Source organism: Lynx canadensis, chromosome D2, assembly GCF_007474595.2.
Source record: "Lynx canadensis isolate LIC74 chromosome D2, mLynCan4.pri.v2, whole genome shotgun sequence".
NCBI lineage: Eukaryota > Metazoa > Chordata > Mammalia > Carnivora > Felidae > Lynx > Lynx canadensis.
The window spans coordinates 56,346,811-56,366,786 of record NC_044313.2 but is presented as its reverse complement, the minus strand read 5'-3'; the positions used below and the strand labels follow the sequence as shown (position 1 = coordinate 56,366,786).

Here is a 19,976-nt window from a genome sequence, read left to right as displayed (position 1 = left end):
CACCCAACCATGCTGGCACCCTGATCTCAGACCTCCAGGCTCCCTGAACTGTGAGTAAAAAACGCATGCTGTTGATAAGCTACCAGTCTATGGTATTTTGTTACAGCAGCCCAAATGGACTAAGACACTTATAAACACATGCACACAAAAAATAGCTCTAAGTCAAGAAAATATTTTTCTTCCTTAGCACATCTACATGTCAAGTTACTCTCAATAAACTTTCAGTCATCATTTTATACCTCTTAACTACTCAAAATGGTGTGAGACATGACTGGAAAGTACTTTGATATGCATACTAATTACACACCAAACGGATAATCAAGTCAACCAAATGATGCCAATTCAAGAGGAAGGAAGGATCCTGCAGCTCATGCCAACTCCCAGGAAATCAGACATAACAAATCAGAGTTTCTGAATAAATACAACTTTGAGAATCCCACAGGAGAACACATGCCAATTAGAGGTCCCTCCTGTCAGCATGGCACATAATTGGCCTTAGGCTATTTGCTCTACTATCTCCTGTTGGAGCCCAGCACAAGGAAGCTCCTAGGAAGCAACACCTTGAGTTGGGATTTTCTGCCGACGCTCAAGTTGTCAGTGTGGAACTGGAGCAAATTTCCTGGTACAAGTTCGGTGAATTTGCCTATGTCTCTCTGATAGTCAAGTACAGAGAAACAGTAGGACTCAGCATACACAAGGAGAAGATTTCACCTATAATGGTATTCTAGACTTGCACTGGAATGCGATGCTCGCATGTATTATGTATTGGCATTTAGCCAAGGAAAATCAACAATCTATGTGCAGTGTTTAGAACTCAAAAAAAATTGTGTTCATCGTGAATCATGCTTCCCGGTTGGACAAAAAGAATTTTTAAAGGTTTAAAAAAGCAGCAGGCATCCGTCCTTGTGTCAGTTCCTTGTGTCAGAAGTACAAACTTCTCCTACTGGGAAGGAGGCTAAAACAAGCACTGAATAAAAAAAATAACAATAACTATTTCGATTTGTAAAAAGAACCCATGCTCATTGTAAAAAGATTAGAAAATATAAAAAGACAAAAATGAAAATAAAAATCAGAAAGGGTCACTAGCAATTCTTACTTCCAAAGGACCACAAAGACTTTGGAATATATCGTTGTAGACATTTTTTCCTAGCAAAGTAAGATTCTTACCCATTTGTGGTTAGCCTATCAATTTGTGCTAGATTTCTTCAGCTCACTGGTGTGCATACTAACAGAGACCTCTTTTTAGAAGTCTGTAGACTTAACCTTTATTAACACTGTACTTTTTATTATATAGTTTTTTAATGTTTATTTATTTTTGAGAGAGACAAAGACAGAATGCGGGTGGGTCAGGGGCAGAGAGAGAGGGAGACACAGAATCCGAAGCAGGCTCCAGGCTCGGAGCTGTCAGCACAGAGCCGGACATGGGGCTCGAACTCACAAGGTGTGACATCGTGACCTGAGCCAAAGTCAGTCACTCACCCAGGCGCCCCAACACTATTTGCATCTTAACTCTTAACAGTCCACTGAAAGTACTGAATTTTCCTATAGGAAATTATATCACTGAATAATATAGTTTAATTTTTGTAAATAAAATAGTTTATTTTTGCTGTTTAATAAATATCCCACAACCCAAATTTTGTGCTGGCTAGCTGGTGTATTTTATTTTATTTTTAAATGTTCATTTATTTTTTGAGAAAGCGAGAGAGAGCAGTGGAGGGGTAGAGAGAGAGAGAGAGAGACAGAGACAGAGAGAGAGAGGAGACAGAGGATCCAAAGCAGGCTCTGCACTGACAGCAAAGAGCCTGATATGGAGCTGAACTCATAAAACATGAAATCATGACGTAAGCCAACGTCACTTAACCAACTGAGCCACCTAAGCGCCCCGACCTGGTTAATTTTAAAACCACTTATGAGAAAAAATAAAAATTAAAAATAAATGAATAAAATAAAATTAAAATTAAAATATAAAATATAAAATAAAATATAAAATAAAATAAAACCACTTATGAGGTACTAAGATTTAGTCCCAAGGACAGCTTTGAAACATTTGTTATCTGTTCCTCTACTCCTTCCCCAAATTATAATTGCTTCTTTAGCCAAATAATCTGGATTTAAGACTGACTTCTTAGTCAAGGTACCTTGAATTTGCAGCACAATGAGGCATGTTAAGCACTTATGAAGACATATAAGAAAATCCATATGTGGAATTAACTGATCTGAGTAAAGAGACTATGTTTAAATGGTCAGGACATCTTACCTTATCCGCATAAATTGGAACATCATGAAATGGAGATATATACTGTCCTTTTTCATTTTCTGCAAAATGAATTACAAAAAGTCATTAGTTCTTTTGCTAATTGCATTTCCAGATGCATTAAGTACACATTTTAAAAAACACTTAAATTTTTTAGAGTCATTTTAGGCTTACCATAGGATTGAGAAAAAGATACTGCGATTTCCCATACACACCCCGTCCCCAAACTTGCATGGCCTTTCCCATTATCAACACCATTCACCAGAATAGTGAAGTAGACATTTTTTATTCCCACACGAGAAAAGCTGGTTGTATACTTTACCTTCCGGATCCCTCCAAGATTGGGTTAAATTTTAATCCTCTGCTCTCCTTAGGAGTCTAACAGATACTAACCTCTATAACAAGGGCAGGGGCTGTCTTACATACTTTTGTATCCCCAGACTCTAGCAGTGCCTGGCATACAAAAGGCTATCAAATTGTTTTGGACTGATCTTACATCACTTAACAGCTTACATAGCTAATGAAACAGGTGGGCTTGGGGGGAAGGGAAGGGACCAATTTGTTGAGTTATAAAACCATGTTGTTTTAGGCAATGTTCCAGGAAGACAGAGACAGATTATATTTCTTAAGGATAATCAAGTTCCAATAACCCTTTCACAGGTAATTTCTATATTCTAGAGACTTAACTACCATATCCAAAAAGTAATTTCAAAACTGTCTTACAGGGGTACCTGGGTGGCTCAGTTAGTTAAGATTCAACTTCGGCTCAGGTCATGATCTCACAGTTTGTGAGTTTGGGCCCCACATCGGGCTCTGTGCTGACAGCTCAGAGCCTGGAGCTTACTTTGGATTCTGTGTCTCCCTCTCTCTCTGCCTCTCCCCTGTTCACGCTCTGTCTCTCTCTCTCAAAAAAATAAATAAACATTAAAAAAAAAAAAAAAAACTTCCTTACTATTCTTTAGGAAACCTAAGGGTAAACCTATATCCCTTCACATTTGAAAACTGAGGTGGAATACAAAAAACTGAGCAGTGACCAAAAATTTAAGTATTTTTTAAAATGTGGACTTAATGCATCTGGAAATGCAATTAACAAAAGAACTAATGACTTTCTGTAATTCATTTTGCAGAAAATGAAAAAGGACAGTATATATCTCCATTTCATGAGTCCCATTATGATTCCTTCAGAGTCACCTGTGACTTCACAGTCCAATCCACCATCAGTTTTAAAGAGACTGACAAATATAACACTATAGAGGTAAAAAATCTTCTATTAAGGAAGGGTGCTAAGAAATCTATGATTAAAAAACCTTGGGGCGCCTGGGTGACTCAGTCCGTTAAGCATCCAACTTCGGCCCAGGTCATGATGTCACAGTTCGTGAGTTCGAGCCACGCGACGGGCTCTGCTCAGCTCAGAGCCTGGAGCCTGCTTCCGATTCTGTGTCTCCCTCTCTCTGAACCTCCCCTGCTCGTGTGCTCTGACTCTGTCTCTCAAAAAATAAATACATGTTAAAAAACATTTTTTTAAAAAACCTTAAAATTGTGTAATTACATAATAGTTCTAATCATTGGTATTTTTTAAGTCCCAGAGAGTTCCATCTGATAAAAAGTTACATTAGCCAGTGTCAAAGTCAAGGAATGGCTATGGTCTTCCACAACGGCCATCAAATTCTTGCTACCCTTAGGTAACCTAAGTGATAACTACTGTGCAAATAAATACAGCTTGAAGTCAACTAGCCAATCATCTTTCCACCTTCAAACTTGAGCGTCACCGCTCTAAATCCCTCCTACAGAGAGATTCTAACCACAGAAAAAATAGTTCAGTGAATTATTAGTCAAAAGATCCTACACTGCCCTTATTTAAGTCCAAAATTAAATAAAATGGGGAGTCCCATCCTTCCTGGATTTTACATGGTAATCTTTAGCTACATGTGTAAACCTGAGTTCACTTTCCTTTTCCTCCCGCAGCAGGTTACTTTTCGCTAGGATCTTAGTGCATTCTCTCCGTGTTCCCATTGGTCCCCTCCACCCGGCAATTTCCTGCCTGCCCTTCACACATCACCCGCAAAGATTTGCTGCACCTGCCCATTTCCTTCCGAGTAAAACGGCTCTTTACAGTTAAAACAGAAACGCCTCTACTGACACATTTTCGAACGCCTTGGCTCTCTCCAGTTATCTATTCCTAGTGGCTTGGGCAGGGGCGTGGGTAGAGATCAAGATAAAACCCGAGGTAGCTTTCTTTCCTCCACCTGCAAGACAAAAGGCGGTGGGCGAGGGAAAGCGGAGCTCCATCAGCCCGCAGCGTGCAGAGCTCTAAGTGCAGCTCCAGGTGTGGACCTGGGGTAGGTACCCCTCAGATGTCGATTCCCTGCCCAGGGGTAAAAACTTGGCACTTTCTCCCTCGTGCTTTCCAGACTGACGTCACCTGTTTGACTTGAGGGAAACAGCTTTCTGTTTCAAGAAGGCTCATTCCCAACATCCGCGCTACAGGGGAAACCTCCGCGGGAGGGAGGGGCAGATGCGCGACCGGGCCTTCCTGGAGATGGGTTCGGTCCTCCACTGACGGCTCCTGCTCCGGGCCTCAGTTTCCCCCTCTGCAGAACGAGGGGTTGGATCTCACCCTGCCTGGTGCCCGCAGGCTGAGCTACAGTTCAGGAATTAAGGTCCTTAGGGAGTCATCCCTCCACCCTGCCCCCGTTCCTACAAATCAAGCAATCCTCTTACGCAGATTAGTTTACCTCCTGACACCTTTTCTAGAGTGACTCAGTGGTTTCCCTTCCCATCAGACGCTGCCCGAGGGCACCTGCAAAACTAGCCGGGCCCGGGGTCGGGTCCCACCGCGCGTGTGAAAGAGAAAGACAGTCCCCGCGGTCACCCTCCCCCCACCCCGTTTACCCGTTTCAAACGGGACGTGTGAAATGGGAGGGCCTGGCCGGCCCAGGGCCCGGGAAGCCCAAGGAACCCGGCCCGCGCCCGGGACAAGGGGCGGAGCGCGGGCCGACGGCGCCCGGGCAGGAGGCGAGGCGAGGCGAGGCCCGGGAATGAATGGGTTGGCGGGCGGGGAGGGGTCGCGGTCTGCTGACTCACTGAGGAAGACTCGGTACTCGGGGGTGAAGGGCGCTGCGCGCTCCTCGCTGCTGAAGCCGCTCATGGTGCGGATGACGAGCCGCAGCCGCCGCCACAGAGCCACCAGCCTGCACGCGGCGCCGACTGACAAGGAGAAAGCTTCGCGCGTGCGCACCGGGGAGACTGGACTTCAGAGTGGGGCGGGGAACGGCTTTAAGCGGCCGACCCACCCCGCGCGCAGGCGCACTCCGCCCGGCCCGCCCGGCCCCGCGCCCCGCCCCGCCGGCCCCGCCTTCGCGGACAGCCCCCCTGGCTCCTAAGTTGGGCCACGTGGCTAGCGGCGATCCCTGGCTTTGGCAGTGTTCTTTCCGCCTCCGCCCCGTGTGCTTTAGGGTTCTGTCTGACCGAGGACGGCAAAAGTCCAAGTTCTCGGCTTGCACCAGCTAGGAATGGACTGGAGACCTCTCCTTCATCGTGCACACAGGGAACTCACCTTTCTCACCTTTTCCTCTCACCGCCCCCGCCCCCTCCCCTCCTCCCCGCCCCAGAGTAATTCCTGGTCTCAAAAGGCATTCTGAAGTCACAGGCTTCATCAGACATGCCCTGCCTTTCATCTTAAAGGTGTGCATTTTAAGCGAATTTGAGGCATATTACTAAGCCCCTGATGACTAAGGTGAGTAACCAGCTCCACCATTTTTTAGTGTAGGAGAGCAGGCAAATTGCTGTTAACTTTTCTGACTCAGTTTCTCATTTGGGAAGTGGAGAGTAATGGTAACTGTTTCCTGCGTTGTTGGAATGATTAACTGAGTTGATACATGTCAGGAGTCCGAGGAAGAGGGACACCTGGGTGGCTCAGTCGGTTAAGCATCGATCCACTCAGGTCATGATCTCCCATTTTCATGAGTTCGAGCCCCACTTTGGGCTCTGAGCTGGCAGCACAGAGCCTGCTTGGGATTCTCCCTCTCCCTCTCTACCCCTCCCCCACTCACGCTGTCTCTGTCTCTCTCAAAATAAATAAGTTAAAAAAAAATGTTTTTTTAATACGTAAAAAAGAGTCTGAGGAAGAGCCTGGCTTGTTGTAAGCACTCTGGAAGTATGACTTGTTATTTCTACCCTCCCTGGTGAAGGATTTACTCTGCCCCCCTTCCTTGCTCAACCCGCCCTAGGTCCCCCAGGGACTTTTCAGATGTAAGCACTGGGAAAGTCCAGGCATGAGTTCAGACTCCCTTGAGCACATTTCTCTCAGGCATAAGTTCTTTGGACCTTGTTTTTCAACTGTTGAGTCAGGCCAGACCCCAACAGCTAAAGTCTGATTGCCTGATTGAGGCCCCTGTGTGGACAGTTAATTGCATCACTTCCCAAGCCTATATATTTAAAAAAAAAAAAAAAGCATATTTCAAAATCCGAATTATAAATTAGGAACTGACCATTCACTATTTGATTATATAATAATGAGTAGTTCTTTTTTTAAAAGTTTGTTTATTTTTGAGAGAAAGGGAGAGAGAGCAAGGGAAGGGCAGAGAGAGGGAGAGAAACCCAAGCAGGTTCCCCATTGTCAGGCGAAGAGCCTGTTGTGGGGCTCGAACCCGTGAACTGTGTGATCATGACCTGAGCCAAAACCAAAAGTCAGACGCTTAACCGACTGAGCCACCCAGGCATCCCCATGATAATAAGTATTTCAAAGAATGCCTAGTGTGATGAGCTGGGTTTCTTTAAATGATCTTGTTTTTCTGGGGCATTAAAGAGATAATGTGCTTTAAAGACATTTTGATTTAAACTTTTTACTTCAAAACAATGTCTACTATATAAAATGAGATGCCCCCTGTATTAAATGAAAACCCAATAAGATAGTTCTCTGATTAGTTAGGCAGAGTGTCCCTCCCTTGTCTCCATCCAGACTCCCATTAATTTTCAGAAGTTCACGCACGATTCATTGACCTTTTGAACAGTACGCCACACTGTTCTACTGTAGGTGGAGCACAGGGCAGGAAAAAAAATAGAGCAGTAATTTAGTCAGTAATACATCGTATTGTTGGAAGTTAAAGGAATCTCTGCAGAGTGAACACTAAGGATTAAGTTCAGAGAGTTTCTTAAGGGGATGCTTTTTGGTTGAGTTGCTCTACCAGTTTTCTGCCTTTGAGCACAGGAACTAGCTTTCTTGGAAAAAAAAAACCCAAATCCCCTCTGCGACCGACTTGGGAACAGACAGAAATGATGCAATAGTGGACCACATACACTTTCCCTTTTGCCTCCTGCCAGCTCAGAACAAGATAACAAAGCCTTGCTGACCTCTGGACTTGCACATTAACTCTTGTTTCATTGAGTGTATTTAGAAAGGCAATCAGTACCAACTCCCATAAAATGCCAAGCCCCGGCTTTGCTGGGGCACAAGTCAGTGCTTTGTAACTTTCCCTTGCAGGCAATGGTGGTGAGATCCACAAGCCCGACTGGATATTCCTCTATTTCTCTTGTCTCCCTGGGACCTAGCACAGTACCTGGCCTAGAGTAGATGTTTAATGAATCTATGCCAGGTTAATGGATAGAGGAAGTAATGAAAAGGAGGCGGGCAGTACCTTCTTGAATTCATTAGTTTGACAAAGGATAAACCCAAGTGTTGTTAAACATTATCTTTCTTGCTCTGTAACTCCAGTGGCACTTCCTTTCAGTCTGTATCTTGTTCTCTTTGCTGTGGTTGGCCTTGTTGGGGGCCTCCAATTTTCTGAGGCACTCTTTTCTTTGGCTTATGACCGCATTCTCTTCTGACATCTCTCCGACTTGTCTGGCCATTCATTTCTCATTTTCCCCTTTAGCTTCATATCCGTCTCTTCATCTTAATCGTCATTATCTTTCTTACTTCTCATGTTCTCTCTAGAGATACCCTCTCCCTAGATTATCTCATGTATGTATTTGGTGTCGACTACCACCTACAGGACCTATACATCCTATAACATAAAAACTTTCTCTCTTTTTTTTTTTATTTTACTCATGTATTTTGAGAGACGGAGCACACGCGAGACGCAGAGAGAGGGAATCCAAAACGAGATCATGACCAGAGCCAAAATCAAAAGTTGGATGCTCTGCTGACTGAGCCACTCAGGTGCCGCCCCCCCCCCCCCCGCCGCCCATAACATGAAAACTTACAAATCTACAACTAAGTTTTATTTAACACTTATTGTGGTCATCGTCTGTGCTAGGTGGTAGAGATGTAGCACTTAGAAAGACATGGTCTTGACCCTCAAAGAAGTCATAGTCCAAAGAGAAGACAGACTTCAACAAATAATTACAATAAATGCAGATAAGTAGAGTGATAGAGGAAGTACAGGGCATTGCATTATGGGAGCAGAGAACCCCTCCAAGGAAGTGACCCTTAATCTATGACCTGAAGGGTAAGAAGGGGTTAATGAAATGAAGAAGACAAAGCAGAAGCCAGAAAGGGATTATTAACAGAGGAGACCAGAGAAGTAGGTCAGGGTTAAATGGTAGAGGGCCTTGGAAGGCACAACATAGGCTTGGAACTTTTTTCTAAAAGCAATGGGCAACTTGAGAGTTTTAGCAAGAAAATGACAAGATCAGGATTGCTTTAGAAAGTGGCTCTGTTAGCAGCTTGGAGCCTAGATGGAAGTTTTAAGACTAGAGGCAGGGAGACCAACAAGGAGGCTGCTGCAGTGGCCCAGGTTAAATAAAGATGCAGACCATGCCCTGAACTTGAGTGGCAAAAGAAAAGAGCAGTGACAGAGCTGTGTTTAAGGTAAAATCAATGGAATCGATCATTGGTCGGATAGAGTGGAAGAGAGAGACTGATTGCTTGAAAAGGGAATGAGGGGCTCCTGGGTGTCTCGGTTGGTTAAGCGTCCACCTCTTGGTTTCGGCTTAGGTCATGATCTCATGGTTTCGGGGTTGGAGCCCTGCATCGGGCTCCGCACTGGCAATGTGGAGCCTGTGTCAGATTCTCTCTCTCTGCCCCTCCCCCCCCCCTCAAATAAGTAAACTTATTAACCTTGAAGACACTATGCTAAGTGAAATAAGCCAGTCACAAAAGGACAAGTATGTGATTCCACTTGTATAAAGTACCTAGAGTCGTCAAATTCACAGACACAGAAAGTGAAATGGTCGTTGTCAGGGGCTGGGCCAAAGAAGGAATGGGGAGATGTTGTTTAATGTTGTTTAATGGATACGGAGTTTCAGTTTGGGAAGAAGAAAGTTCTAGAGATGAATGCTAGCGATGGCTGCACAACAGTGTGAACGTACTTAATGCTACTGGGATGTATCCTTAAAAACGGTTACAACGCTAAAAAAAGAAAAAAAAAAACCCAAAAACGATACAGTCAAACATGTCTTCCTTTTTTGAAAAATCTCACAAAGTTTGAGACATCTGTGATCAATAGTTACTCCAAAATTTATGCACAGGATGGTGTATCAGCGAGTCTGCAATTAGACAAAACGGCTCAAAATGTTGAAAATAGAGGGACTTTAACGCAGGGAATCAGCTGAGAAGCCAAATACAGATTAGCGACAGCAGGGAGCCACCAGCATCAGGCTAGAGGGACTCGGCAAGAGGATGAGGCAGAGTCAGCCAAAGGGAGGAGCACAGGGCCCATACTCAGGAGCAGGAAGCCCCGTGGGCCTGCCTACCCGGAGACCAAGTTGATGCTGGAGAGACTGCCTGCGGCAAAAAAGGAAGGAGAGACATGGTTTTCCCTTCCTCACATCTTCTAGTCTCCTGCCAGTGTTTCCCATTGGTTGGGCCCACATGTGAGCCGTATCACTAGCCAGTGTTGACTAGTTTTTGCCGCTGTGCCAGACACTACGAAACATCTCAGTTTGCTTACAAGAACGACCATTTATTTCTTGTTCGAGTTTCTTGGTGGTGATAGGAGTCACCTGTGGCTTTGCCCTACCTGTCGTCTCATTGGCAGCCTGAGACTGAAGTAACATCCCCCAGCTTACAAGACCAAGCAGAGGGGAAAAAGAACTGCCCAAACCACACAGGGGCTCTTAAGCGTTTGCTTAGAAATGCTATGTGTCACTTCCACTCACATTCAGTCGGCTAAAGCAAGCCACGCGACGTTGCCTGATGCCAATGTCTTCTGGAAATGCACTCCTGTAGCTGACAATGCAAACGGGGAGCCACGTCTCAGGCTGTCTGATTCTCCTACAGGGAGAGAAGCAAATAAATAGTAAAAATAATAGTCTCTTATCACAGTCGACCTTCTTGGTCATAAATAATCATTTCTCTCTTTTTTTGCATGAGAAAAACATACCCACTCTTCCTGCGAAGAGTGACACCCAAAAGTTTCAACCAGTCATGACATCAAGCTCGAAGCTCACTATCTCATGAGTCTCTGTATTATGTCCAGACAGGGGTCCTCTTAATCCAGACACCAACGAGCAAACAAACGTTATCTACAGCTCCCCCCCCCCCAACATCTGTACCTTATATGAAATGGTTGAACCAAGACTGAATAAACACTTCTATTCATTGAAAGAAAAACCGAGAGACTCACAACCATCATTGGTTCTTAGAATTCCAAAATCCTGCAGGGTGTAGGAAACATTCCTTGATTAACTTCCATTCCAGGTCCCTGGGAGTAGCCCCTGCTCTTCATAATTTTGGGCTTCTTGTGAGGTGAGTAGCTTTCTCAGCTTCCTTCCTGCCTACAGAAATTTTGGAGCCCCAATGTTGGTCTCCAGCGATCATATCTTTTAACCCAAGCTGACATGTCTTGGCTGTGCACCTCTCTTTGAACCTTGAATAGCATTTTACCTGATTCGAGTCAGCTCTATTTGCAAATTACCGTACCTATAAAGACATACCTCTTTCTCTAGGCATAATTGCCAAGGTAAATTGAATTTACCAAGCTGCCATTGGAGAGCCATGCTCTTAGTCTACTAAGAGCCGCTTTATCCAACAAAGGACTTACTGGGAGCCGCCGCTCATGCCCTTGATCTGGTCTCCGTCCCAAGACTGCGGTTGTTGTTTTTTTGTTGTTTTTTTGTTTTGTATTGTTTAAGCTTATTTATTTATTTTCAGAAGGAGAGAGAATCCTAAGCAGGCTCTGCAGTGTCATCACAGGGCCCAATGTGGGGCTTGATCTCACGAACCACAAGATCATGACCTGAGCTGAAATTGAGAGCCAGACGCTTAACTGACTTAACCACTCAGGCACCCCCCAAAACTGAGTTTTAATCTCTGCTGACAAAACAGCCAATTCTTTTCTGAGCTCGTCTCGTTCTTGTAGTAGCCTGTCAAATGTGGCTAAAAACAACCAAAACAGATAACAATCTGTTTCCCAACTTTTTTGCCTAAACCCACAAGCTACTTGGTACACAATCTGCCTTCTAAACGACCAAAGTCTATACCACTTGGTGCCCGCCGCTAGGACCCAAAGCCGATGGCACCTGTTTAAGCACAGCATTCTGTAACTTGCACCAATTATTCTGTTAGTCAGCTTTTTCTAGATAATGTGGTATTAACAGACAGCCCTCCCCCTCTCCCTGAAATCTCACTACATTCATTTCTTCCTCAGATTACATATCAGGGCTACAGATTGGCTTTGGCTCTGCCCCAGGTATTTATTATTCTGGGGTCCTGCCGGAGGGAGCAGCTCTTATCTTGGTCTCCTGGTAAAGGGAGGAGAGAAACAGGACCACATTGTGGCTCCTAAAGCTTCTGGTCAGAGTTGATATTAAACTTCTGTTTACTTTCCATTGGCCAAAGCAGGTCATGTAGCCAGGTCTAACGCCAAGGGCACAGAGAAGTGTACTTATCTGCAGGGAGGCACTATAAGGCACTTGGTAATAAAGGGTTTTATACTCCTGTTTCAGAGAAGAGAGTGAATAATTGGGAACAATAATATAATCCTATGTTCCTCTGACACAGGAGTTTGGGAAACCTAGTCTCTGGGGGTTTACTGGCCCCTGCCCCCTGCCCACAACAAATACAGCAGGGACCCAGGATAGCAACAGAGCTGGATAAGGAGGCACCTTGAAGTTACATTTGCATAGTCCATCATATAAGACAGAGGAAAAAAATGCCCAGAATTGTCAGTAACAAATCACGAAGAAAATCTTACAGAGATTTTGGGGGGTGAGTAGAGACAAAAGTCCAGGTTGAAAAGTCCAGTGAGTGGTTAGAGGACTTGGAACTCAGGAGAGAAAGGAAGGTTGGCTGAAGTCATTGATTTAAAGCCAACTGAAAATGACACCACCCAGAAGAAATATATATAGGAATGAAATACAGGTTTTTAAATTTTTATTTATTTTTATTACAAAAAATTGTGTAGTGTTTACTTATTTTTGAGAGGGAGAGAGACAGAGCACAAGCAGGGGAGGGACAAGGAAAGAGAGGGAGACACGGAATCTGAAACAGGCTCCAGGCTCTGAGCTGTCAGCACAGAGCCCGATGTGGGGCTCGAACTCAGGAACGGTGAGATCATGACCTGAGCCGAAGACAGATGCTTAACCGACTGAGCCACCCAGGCTCCCCTTTATTTATTTATTTATTTATTTTTTTATTTATTTTTTATTTATTTTTTATTTATTTTTTATTTTTTAATTTTTTTTTCAACGTTTATTTATTTTTGGGACAGAGAGAGACAGAGCATGAACGGGGGAGGGGCAGAGAGAGAGGGAGACACAGAATCGGAAACAGGCTCCAGGCTCTGAGCCGTCACCCCAGAGCCCGACGCGGGGCTCGAACTCACGGACCGCGAGATCGTGACCTGGCTGAAGTCGGACGCTTAGCCGACTGTGCCACCCAGGCGCCCCTATTTATTTATTTTTAAAAGGTGTATTTATTTACTATTTTGAGAGAGAGAGCGCGAGCAGGGGAGCGGCAGAGACAGAGGGAGAGAGAGAATCCCAAGCAGGCTCCATGCTGTCAGTGCAGAGCCTGATGCAGGGCTTGAACTCACAAACCTCCAGACCACGAGCTGAGCTGAAGTGGGAAGCTTAACAGACCGAGTCACCCAGGCCACCCTACATTTTTTTTTTTTTTTTTTAAAGCAGAGGGCCTAGAACAGAACCTCGGGGAATCTCAATATTTCAGGGATGGGTGGCAGAAGAAGTGCCAAGAAAGGGTCAAAGAAGGAATGGCAGAGAGAGAGGAGACAAAAACAAGAAGCGTGGTGTCTTGGAAGCCAGAGAAAGAAATGGGGTTTTAAGAAGAAGGGGATGAGGGGGCGCCTGGGTGGCTCGGTCAGTTACGCGTCCGACTTCGGCTCAGGGCATGATCTCACGGTTCATGGGATGGAGCCCTGTCCTGGGCTGCTGTGCTGACAGCACGGAGCCTGCTTGGGATTCTCTCTCTCCCTCTCTCTGCCCCTCCCCTGCTTGCATGTGTTCTCTCTTTCAAAATACACAAGTAAACTTTTTTTTTTTTTTAAAGAAGGGGGTGATGGGGCACCTGGGTGGCTCAGTCAGTTGGGCGTCCGACTTCAGCTCAGGTCATGATCTCACGGACTGTGAGTTCGAGCCCCGCATCGGGCTCTGGGCTGATGGCTCAGAGCCTGGAGCCTGCTTCCAGTTCTGTGTCTCCCTCTCTCTCTGCCCCTCCCCCGTTCATGCTCTGTCTCTCTCTGTCTCAAAAATAAATAAACGTTACAAAAAAAATTAAAAAAAAAAATAAAGAAGGGGGTGATCAACTATATAGCTGCCTTCTAGATTTCTCAGCTTGGCTGGTACATGAGCATCTCATATTCACCAAGTCCAAAAATGAGCCTCCCATTGTTTCTCTTGAGCCCTCTCTCTCAGTTAACAGCACCTGAACTACGCAGTTATTCTACCGAGAAGTTTCTCCTAGCCCATTTCCTGGTTAAGGTCTGTAGCAGTCTCCGGTGATCGCCCACCCAACACCTGTTCACTCCCCTTTCTCCTTCCCAACAGGGCTCTGTTGTTCAGACCTGCCTCTGCCCACCCCTGTGTGGCCATGTGGTTTGGGAAATGAGGTGCCGTCCCATAGTCAGGGGAAGGTCTAATTGATCAGTGGTTCTGTTCCCCTTGCTAATGACCAGACTGGTGGTACGTATGGGACAAAATGCTACCAATGCAATCTAAGGGGTAGGGTCTTCTGACAAAGGTTCTCTTGCTTCTGTGAGAGATACTCTTGGCTTCCTTTACGCCTTGTCATGGAATTTGCTAGCCACACCTGTCTTACAATCTGGAGGGGAGAGGGGCTGCAGGTAACACGAATATACCCAAAATGAAGATGCCAAGTGGACAAATCTTGGGTCTTGATGTCACTGAGCTGCTGACTTAATTAACCCTGGGCCTTTCCTGTGTTAGGTATTCTTATGAAAAGATAACAAATTGACCTCACTAACAGTTAATGTGCTATGTAAGATAATAAATTGACTTTGTTGTATTTAAAACAGTATGATTCAGAGTATTATGTTTCTTGTGGGCTTCTGAAAGACTTTCTAATGGATACAACTTCCCATCAATCTGTCATTCCCTCCCCCAGATTAACTAGATTGGAGATTGACTCTCAGTTCCAGAGATGGGCCTTGATTTGTCTAAATCAATCATTGTAATCCTATCCCCTTTAAATGTTTTTTTTTTAATGTTTATTGATTTTTGAGAGAGAAAGAGAGACTGAGCATGAGCCGGGGAGGGGGAGAGAGAGAGGGAGACACAGAATCCAAAGCAGGCTCCAGGCTCCGAGCTGTCGGCACAGAGCCCGACATGGGGCTCAAACTCACAAACCACAAGATCATGACCTGAGTTGAAGTCAGATGTCACCAAGGAGCCCCAAACCCTATCCCCTTTAACTGTTCTAGAACCCCATCAAAGAACATGAGGTTCAGAACCTGGCCACAGGGACTGGTTCAGCAATGGATACCTGACCTAATAGGAACCAATATAAGTTTCCTGCCTCCTTCTGAGAAGTTACTTTGTTCTCTTAGGAGAAAGTCATGAGGAGAGATATTCCTTCTCTCTCTCAATGTAAACAAGAAAGAATACAGCTCTGATTGCTGATAGCGGCCTCCTGTACCACGAGGGAAGCGAGACTGAGGGCCAAGTTCACAGTGTAGATGGCAGAGCAGCTGAATGGAGACCATGTGGTCCTTGGGGACATTGTTGAGCTTCTGGATCGACCAGTCATCTGCACTAACTTGCACACCTTTACTTTAAGCTGGTTACTGGCAACCAAAAGTATCATAGAACGATGGCCCATCCTCCCACATCCGAGCAGTTATCAGATAATATTGAATTGATCTCGCAAACATCTCATGAACTTGCCATCTCTTCCCCATTCCTCCTGCCTCAGCCAGTCCCAGGGCATCTCCCCTGGGTCCCCCCAAATACCTCCTGCCTCACTGGTCTCCAGCTTCATCCCCCTCCAAGTCACTCTGTCCTGCTGCCAGTATAAGCTTTAACAGGTGAAGATCTTAGTGCATTGCTTCCCTGCTTCAAACCCTCTTCTCTACCCGGCTGTCTCTAGTTCAGTCTTTAAGACGTATTTCAAGCCTCTTACAGGAGTTCTTTTCTGATGCACCTCAGGCTGTCCCATTGCTTCTTTGGCCAACCGTGGTATCCCATTGTAAAAAGCACTAGAGTGCATTACAGTTTTTCTCTTTTCTATCTCTGCCTACTGAACTGTGAGAGGTCATGTTCCCAGAGTCCAAAGACACTAGGTTTGTGGAGCATACACTTGCCGGAATGAAGTTTTATCTAAACTTGTCGCATAGGCATCAAAGTAGGAAGCTAACCAAGTAAGTAACTCGGTGAAGTGTCAAGAACACTGGATTGGAACACACACAGAGCCTGAAGCTTTGTTTTGACTTCTTCCACTTACAAGACACGGGAACCTCAAGGAAATGCCTTGGTCTCTGTGCAACTCAGTTTCCCATCTGTAAAACGGGAATACCGCAATCATGTCGGAGATGACATAGCCCGCTGTCTACCTATGTTGAAGGGATGGCTATTTGCCTGGAAACTTCATTCACAGTAAAGACGCAAAAGAGAGAAAGCTACTAATGCGATGGAAAGTAGAAAGTAAACACTCACCTCTTTTTCATAATGAGTTTATTTTACATAATTTACAGCATAGGTAACATCGTTTTCCAAAGACACGGACCAGAGGAGAGTGAAGGGGTGGTTTTGATCATCAGAGGTGGCTTCGAAGGACCGCCAGACAGCACTGTGAATGAACAAAATATGCTACGTAAAATACTCTTCCTTGGGGGTGGTCAAAACATGGAAATGTAGATTGCTCTGTCACTAAAACAGCTTGACTTTGGCTGTTCTAACCTCCCTGCAGAGAGGAAGACAGAGCCGGGTGGGGAGTGATTACTCCTCAAACAGAGAGTGATTTAACACCACCACTGGCTATGTGACAGATAAACTAATTTGCCCAAATCACTAAGCTTGGGTTTTTCCACCCACATTAATTTGGTTGCTTGCACATGACAACAGCGGTATTTGTCGGTGACGGGGATTCAAAGGCCTGGACATCGCAGCCAGCAAGAGCACACAAACAACGCGAGGCAAGACAGGACACAGCCAGATGGACAGCCTTTGCCCCATCAATGACTGCAAGACAGAGGAGTCAAAAGGATGATTTCTTTCAGCCCGTGAAGGCTTGATGTGGTGTTGGATCCAACTAAATTTTCACCTTTTAACTAAACCGCTGGTACTCCTTCCATCTCAAATTTTTGGAAGCCACTGAATGTGATGGAAATGTGGCCTTCTGGCCAAAACAGCAGTCTGGAGCCTGTGGCTGGCTGGTTTTATTTTTGGATTAAAGGGGGGACCTCCATCAAGCCTCCCTGTTTTATTCTGAACCTCAGTTTCCCAAATAGAGGAAGGAGAATCCACAGCAGCTTGGGGGATCTGCAAAACCTGTGCTCTCTGGTCAGATGGATCAAGATTTGAGTCTCAGCTTCACCACCATCTAGTTATGTGACCTTCAGTAAGTGACTTGGCTTCTCTGAGACTTGAGTTTTCCATCTAGAATATGGGCATAGTAATAAATACTTGCTTATTTTATTATTTCATCCATTCAACAGTCATTTATTGTCTCCCATGTACCAGGCAGTGTCCTAGATCTGAGTCTACAAAAGTGAGTGAAATAGACATAGTTAGTCCCTGTCCTCATGGAGCTTACTGTCTGTTGGGAGAAATCAGACAAAAGCTCTCGGTACCATGCCTGGCTTTTAACAGGCACTCGGTAAGTTCTTCGTATCTGTACTCAACTGTCATCTCCCCAGAGAGGCCATTCCTAATCACCTATTAAAATAGCCCTCCCTCGTCTACCATGTTCCACCTACTTATCTAACTTTAAACCCATTCTTGATGAGTTTAAAAATCATCTATTAGTGATAAGTGCCTCTTAGATTTAGGGCAAATTTTTGCACTTAGGTCTCTACAATATAATCATCTTTTTAAAAGATAGATTTGAAAACATGTTGCAATCAAATCTAGAAGAATGACCAATAAGCCTATGAAAAGATCTCCAGCATCATCGGGGACATTTTTTTCAATTAAAAAAAAAGTTTAACTTATTTCTTTTGAGAGAGAGAGAGAGAGAGCAAGTGAGCACGAGAGGGAGAGGGGCAGAGAGAGAGAGGGAGACCGAATCCATTGCCAGCGCAGAGCCTGATGCAGGGCTTAAACTCGTGAATCATGAACCGTGAGATCATGACCTGAGCCAAGATCAAAAGCTGGATGCATAACTGACTGAGCCACTCAGGTGCCTCCATCAGGGACATTTTTCTTTTTAATATTTATTTTTTATTTTTGAGAGAACACGAGCAGGGGAGGGACAGAGAGAAAGGGAGACAGGGAATCCGAAGCAGGCTCCGTGCTGATAGTGAGCCTGATGTGGGGCTCGAACTCACAAACCATGAGATCATGACCTGAGCCGAAGTCAGATGCTCAACCGACTGAGCCACCCAGGCGCCCATCAGGAACATTTTTAAAGACTGGTGCTACTGAGTATTGGCAGGAACAGCTGGAACACTGCTGACGGGAGCGCAAAACGGCGCAGCAACTTTGGAAGATACTTTGGTGGTTTCTTACATGGTTAAACTATACACTTAGTTCCAACCCAGCAAACCCACGCCTAGGTATTTCCCCAATTGAAAACGTGTATACTGGAAGGACTTGTATATGAGCTCGTTTATGGCAGTGTTATTCATAATTCATGAATTCATACTTGAACAACAACCCAAATGTCCATTAACTGATGAACGGAGAAATAAAATGTGATACAGCCAAACGATGAAATAATACTCAGCGATAAAAAGGAACAAAGGACTGATACATGCTGCGACAAAAAGCTCAAGAACATCATGCTTAGCGAAAGAAACCAGACTCAAAAAGTCACACGCTGCATGGCTCTGGGTATATACCATTTTGGAATCAGAAGGGTGTTTATCTGGGGCCAGGAGTGAGGGAGAGGAGGTACGGCACAAGGCAGTTTTGGGGGGATGCTGGAAATATCTTGGGTGGGGTCGGGGTTACACGGCTGTACACAAAGCGAAAACTCATCAAAGTGCACAATTACGATAGGTGAGCTTCGTTGTAGGCGAGTTACGCCTCAATAAAGTTGTTACAAAATTTTAGAACATGTGGCTATATGTGTGTAGAAGATGACTTTATGCTTATCCCTTGTGATGGGATTTGGGTGTGTGTTTTTTTTTTTTTTTCTTCTCTTTGCTTATCTAAATTTTGTAAAATTTCCACAACGATCATGGAGGGTTTGTGTCGGGAGAGAAAACACCAACAATGAAATGCCGTGAGCATAAATAATTGGGTTATTCAACAAGGAATCTATTGTCGATTCAACATTGTTTGCTTGTAATGAAGCCCATTTGGGCTACCTCCTTCTCATCTATCTCTCCTCAGTGGCACTTCTCAGGGGTGAGCTGAGGAAACGGATGCAAAAAGGTACAGAGCTTAATAGCAACGCTTTGTCCATCCAGCTCTCGGTTTGGCTCTCATCTGGCTTTCTGGATGAATACACAGTAGACTAATGATAGGGGGCTCGCGTCCTCCTTTGCCAGCTCCGCCCTCCATTCCAACCCAAATCAAGTCATGCGTCCTCCAGGTCCCAAGAGGAAGTCCTCAGTGTAGGGCCGGGCAGATTGTGGTTTGTGGGGTCCAAGCCGGGTGCCCGCCTCCGGCTCCCATTGGTCTGTTGCGTGCTGCTGCATGGTCTTGGTGAAGGCAAGAGGCCATTCATCAGTGGAGACCCACGATTAGGATGACCGCTCACGCTGCGCACGGCGGGATAGATACAGAGTCCCTCCGAGTGTCGTCTGGGGTGAGGGTGCTCAGTGTCAACAGGCCTCTGGCCCTTTTCACCCATGACACCTCCAATTCATCTTCAGACTTTCCGCCTGTGAAAGGGCAGTTACCTCAGGAGACCAACCAGTCGGTAGGCGGAGGACAGCACATCAGAAGAAGTCTGCTTTGCTTCCTCTTGCGTGCCTCAGGGTAGCCGGCGAGGTTCCTGATAGGGCCCAGGTATTGGGACACAGGGCTCCAGTGAGGACAAGAAAGCTATAATTATAACGATAGCTTCGTAAGATATCATCCCATGGAGAGAACATACAACTTTCTCACCTCTCTAGCGGAGAAGTAAAGCCCAGCAGAAACTCAGAGCAGCGGGGTGGGCACAGGGAAGTAAGAGCGATCACAGCTTTCCTTGAGCCTC

The 19,976-nt window shown here is 45.2% G+C and overlaps 1 protein-coding gene across 1 annotated transcript in view; it reads right to left on the bottom strand.

Moving 5' to 3' along the window:
* PPA1 (inorganic pyrophosphatase 1) overlaps positions 1 to 5,501 on the bottom strand; it is a 30,398-nt gene extending 24,897 nt beyond the window's left edge. The window contains exons 1-2 of the mRNA XM_030334083.2: positions 5,339 to 5,501; positions 2,258 to 2,316 (exon numbers count right to left, since the gene is read on the bottom strand). Coding sequence (XP_030189943.1) covers positions 2,258 to 2,316; positions 5,339 to 5,402 — 123 coding nt within the window. The 5' untranslated portion in view covers positions 5,403 to 5,501. The remainder of the gene's footprint in view (positions 1 to 2,257; positions 2,317 to 5,338) is intronic.
* Positions 5,502 to 19,976: the final 14,475 nt, after the last annotated feature.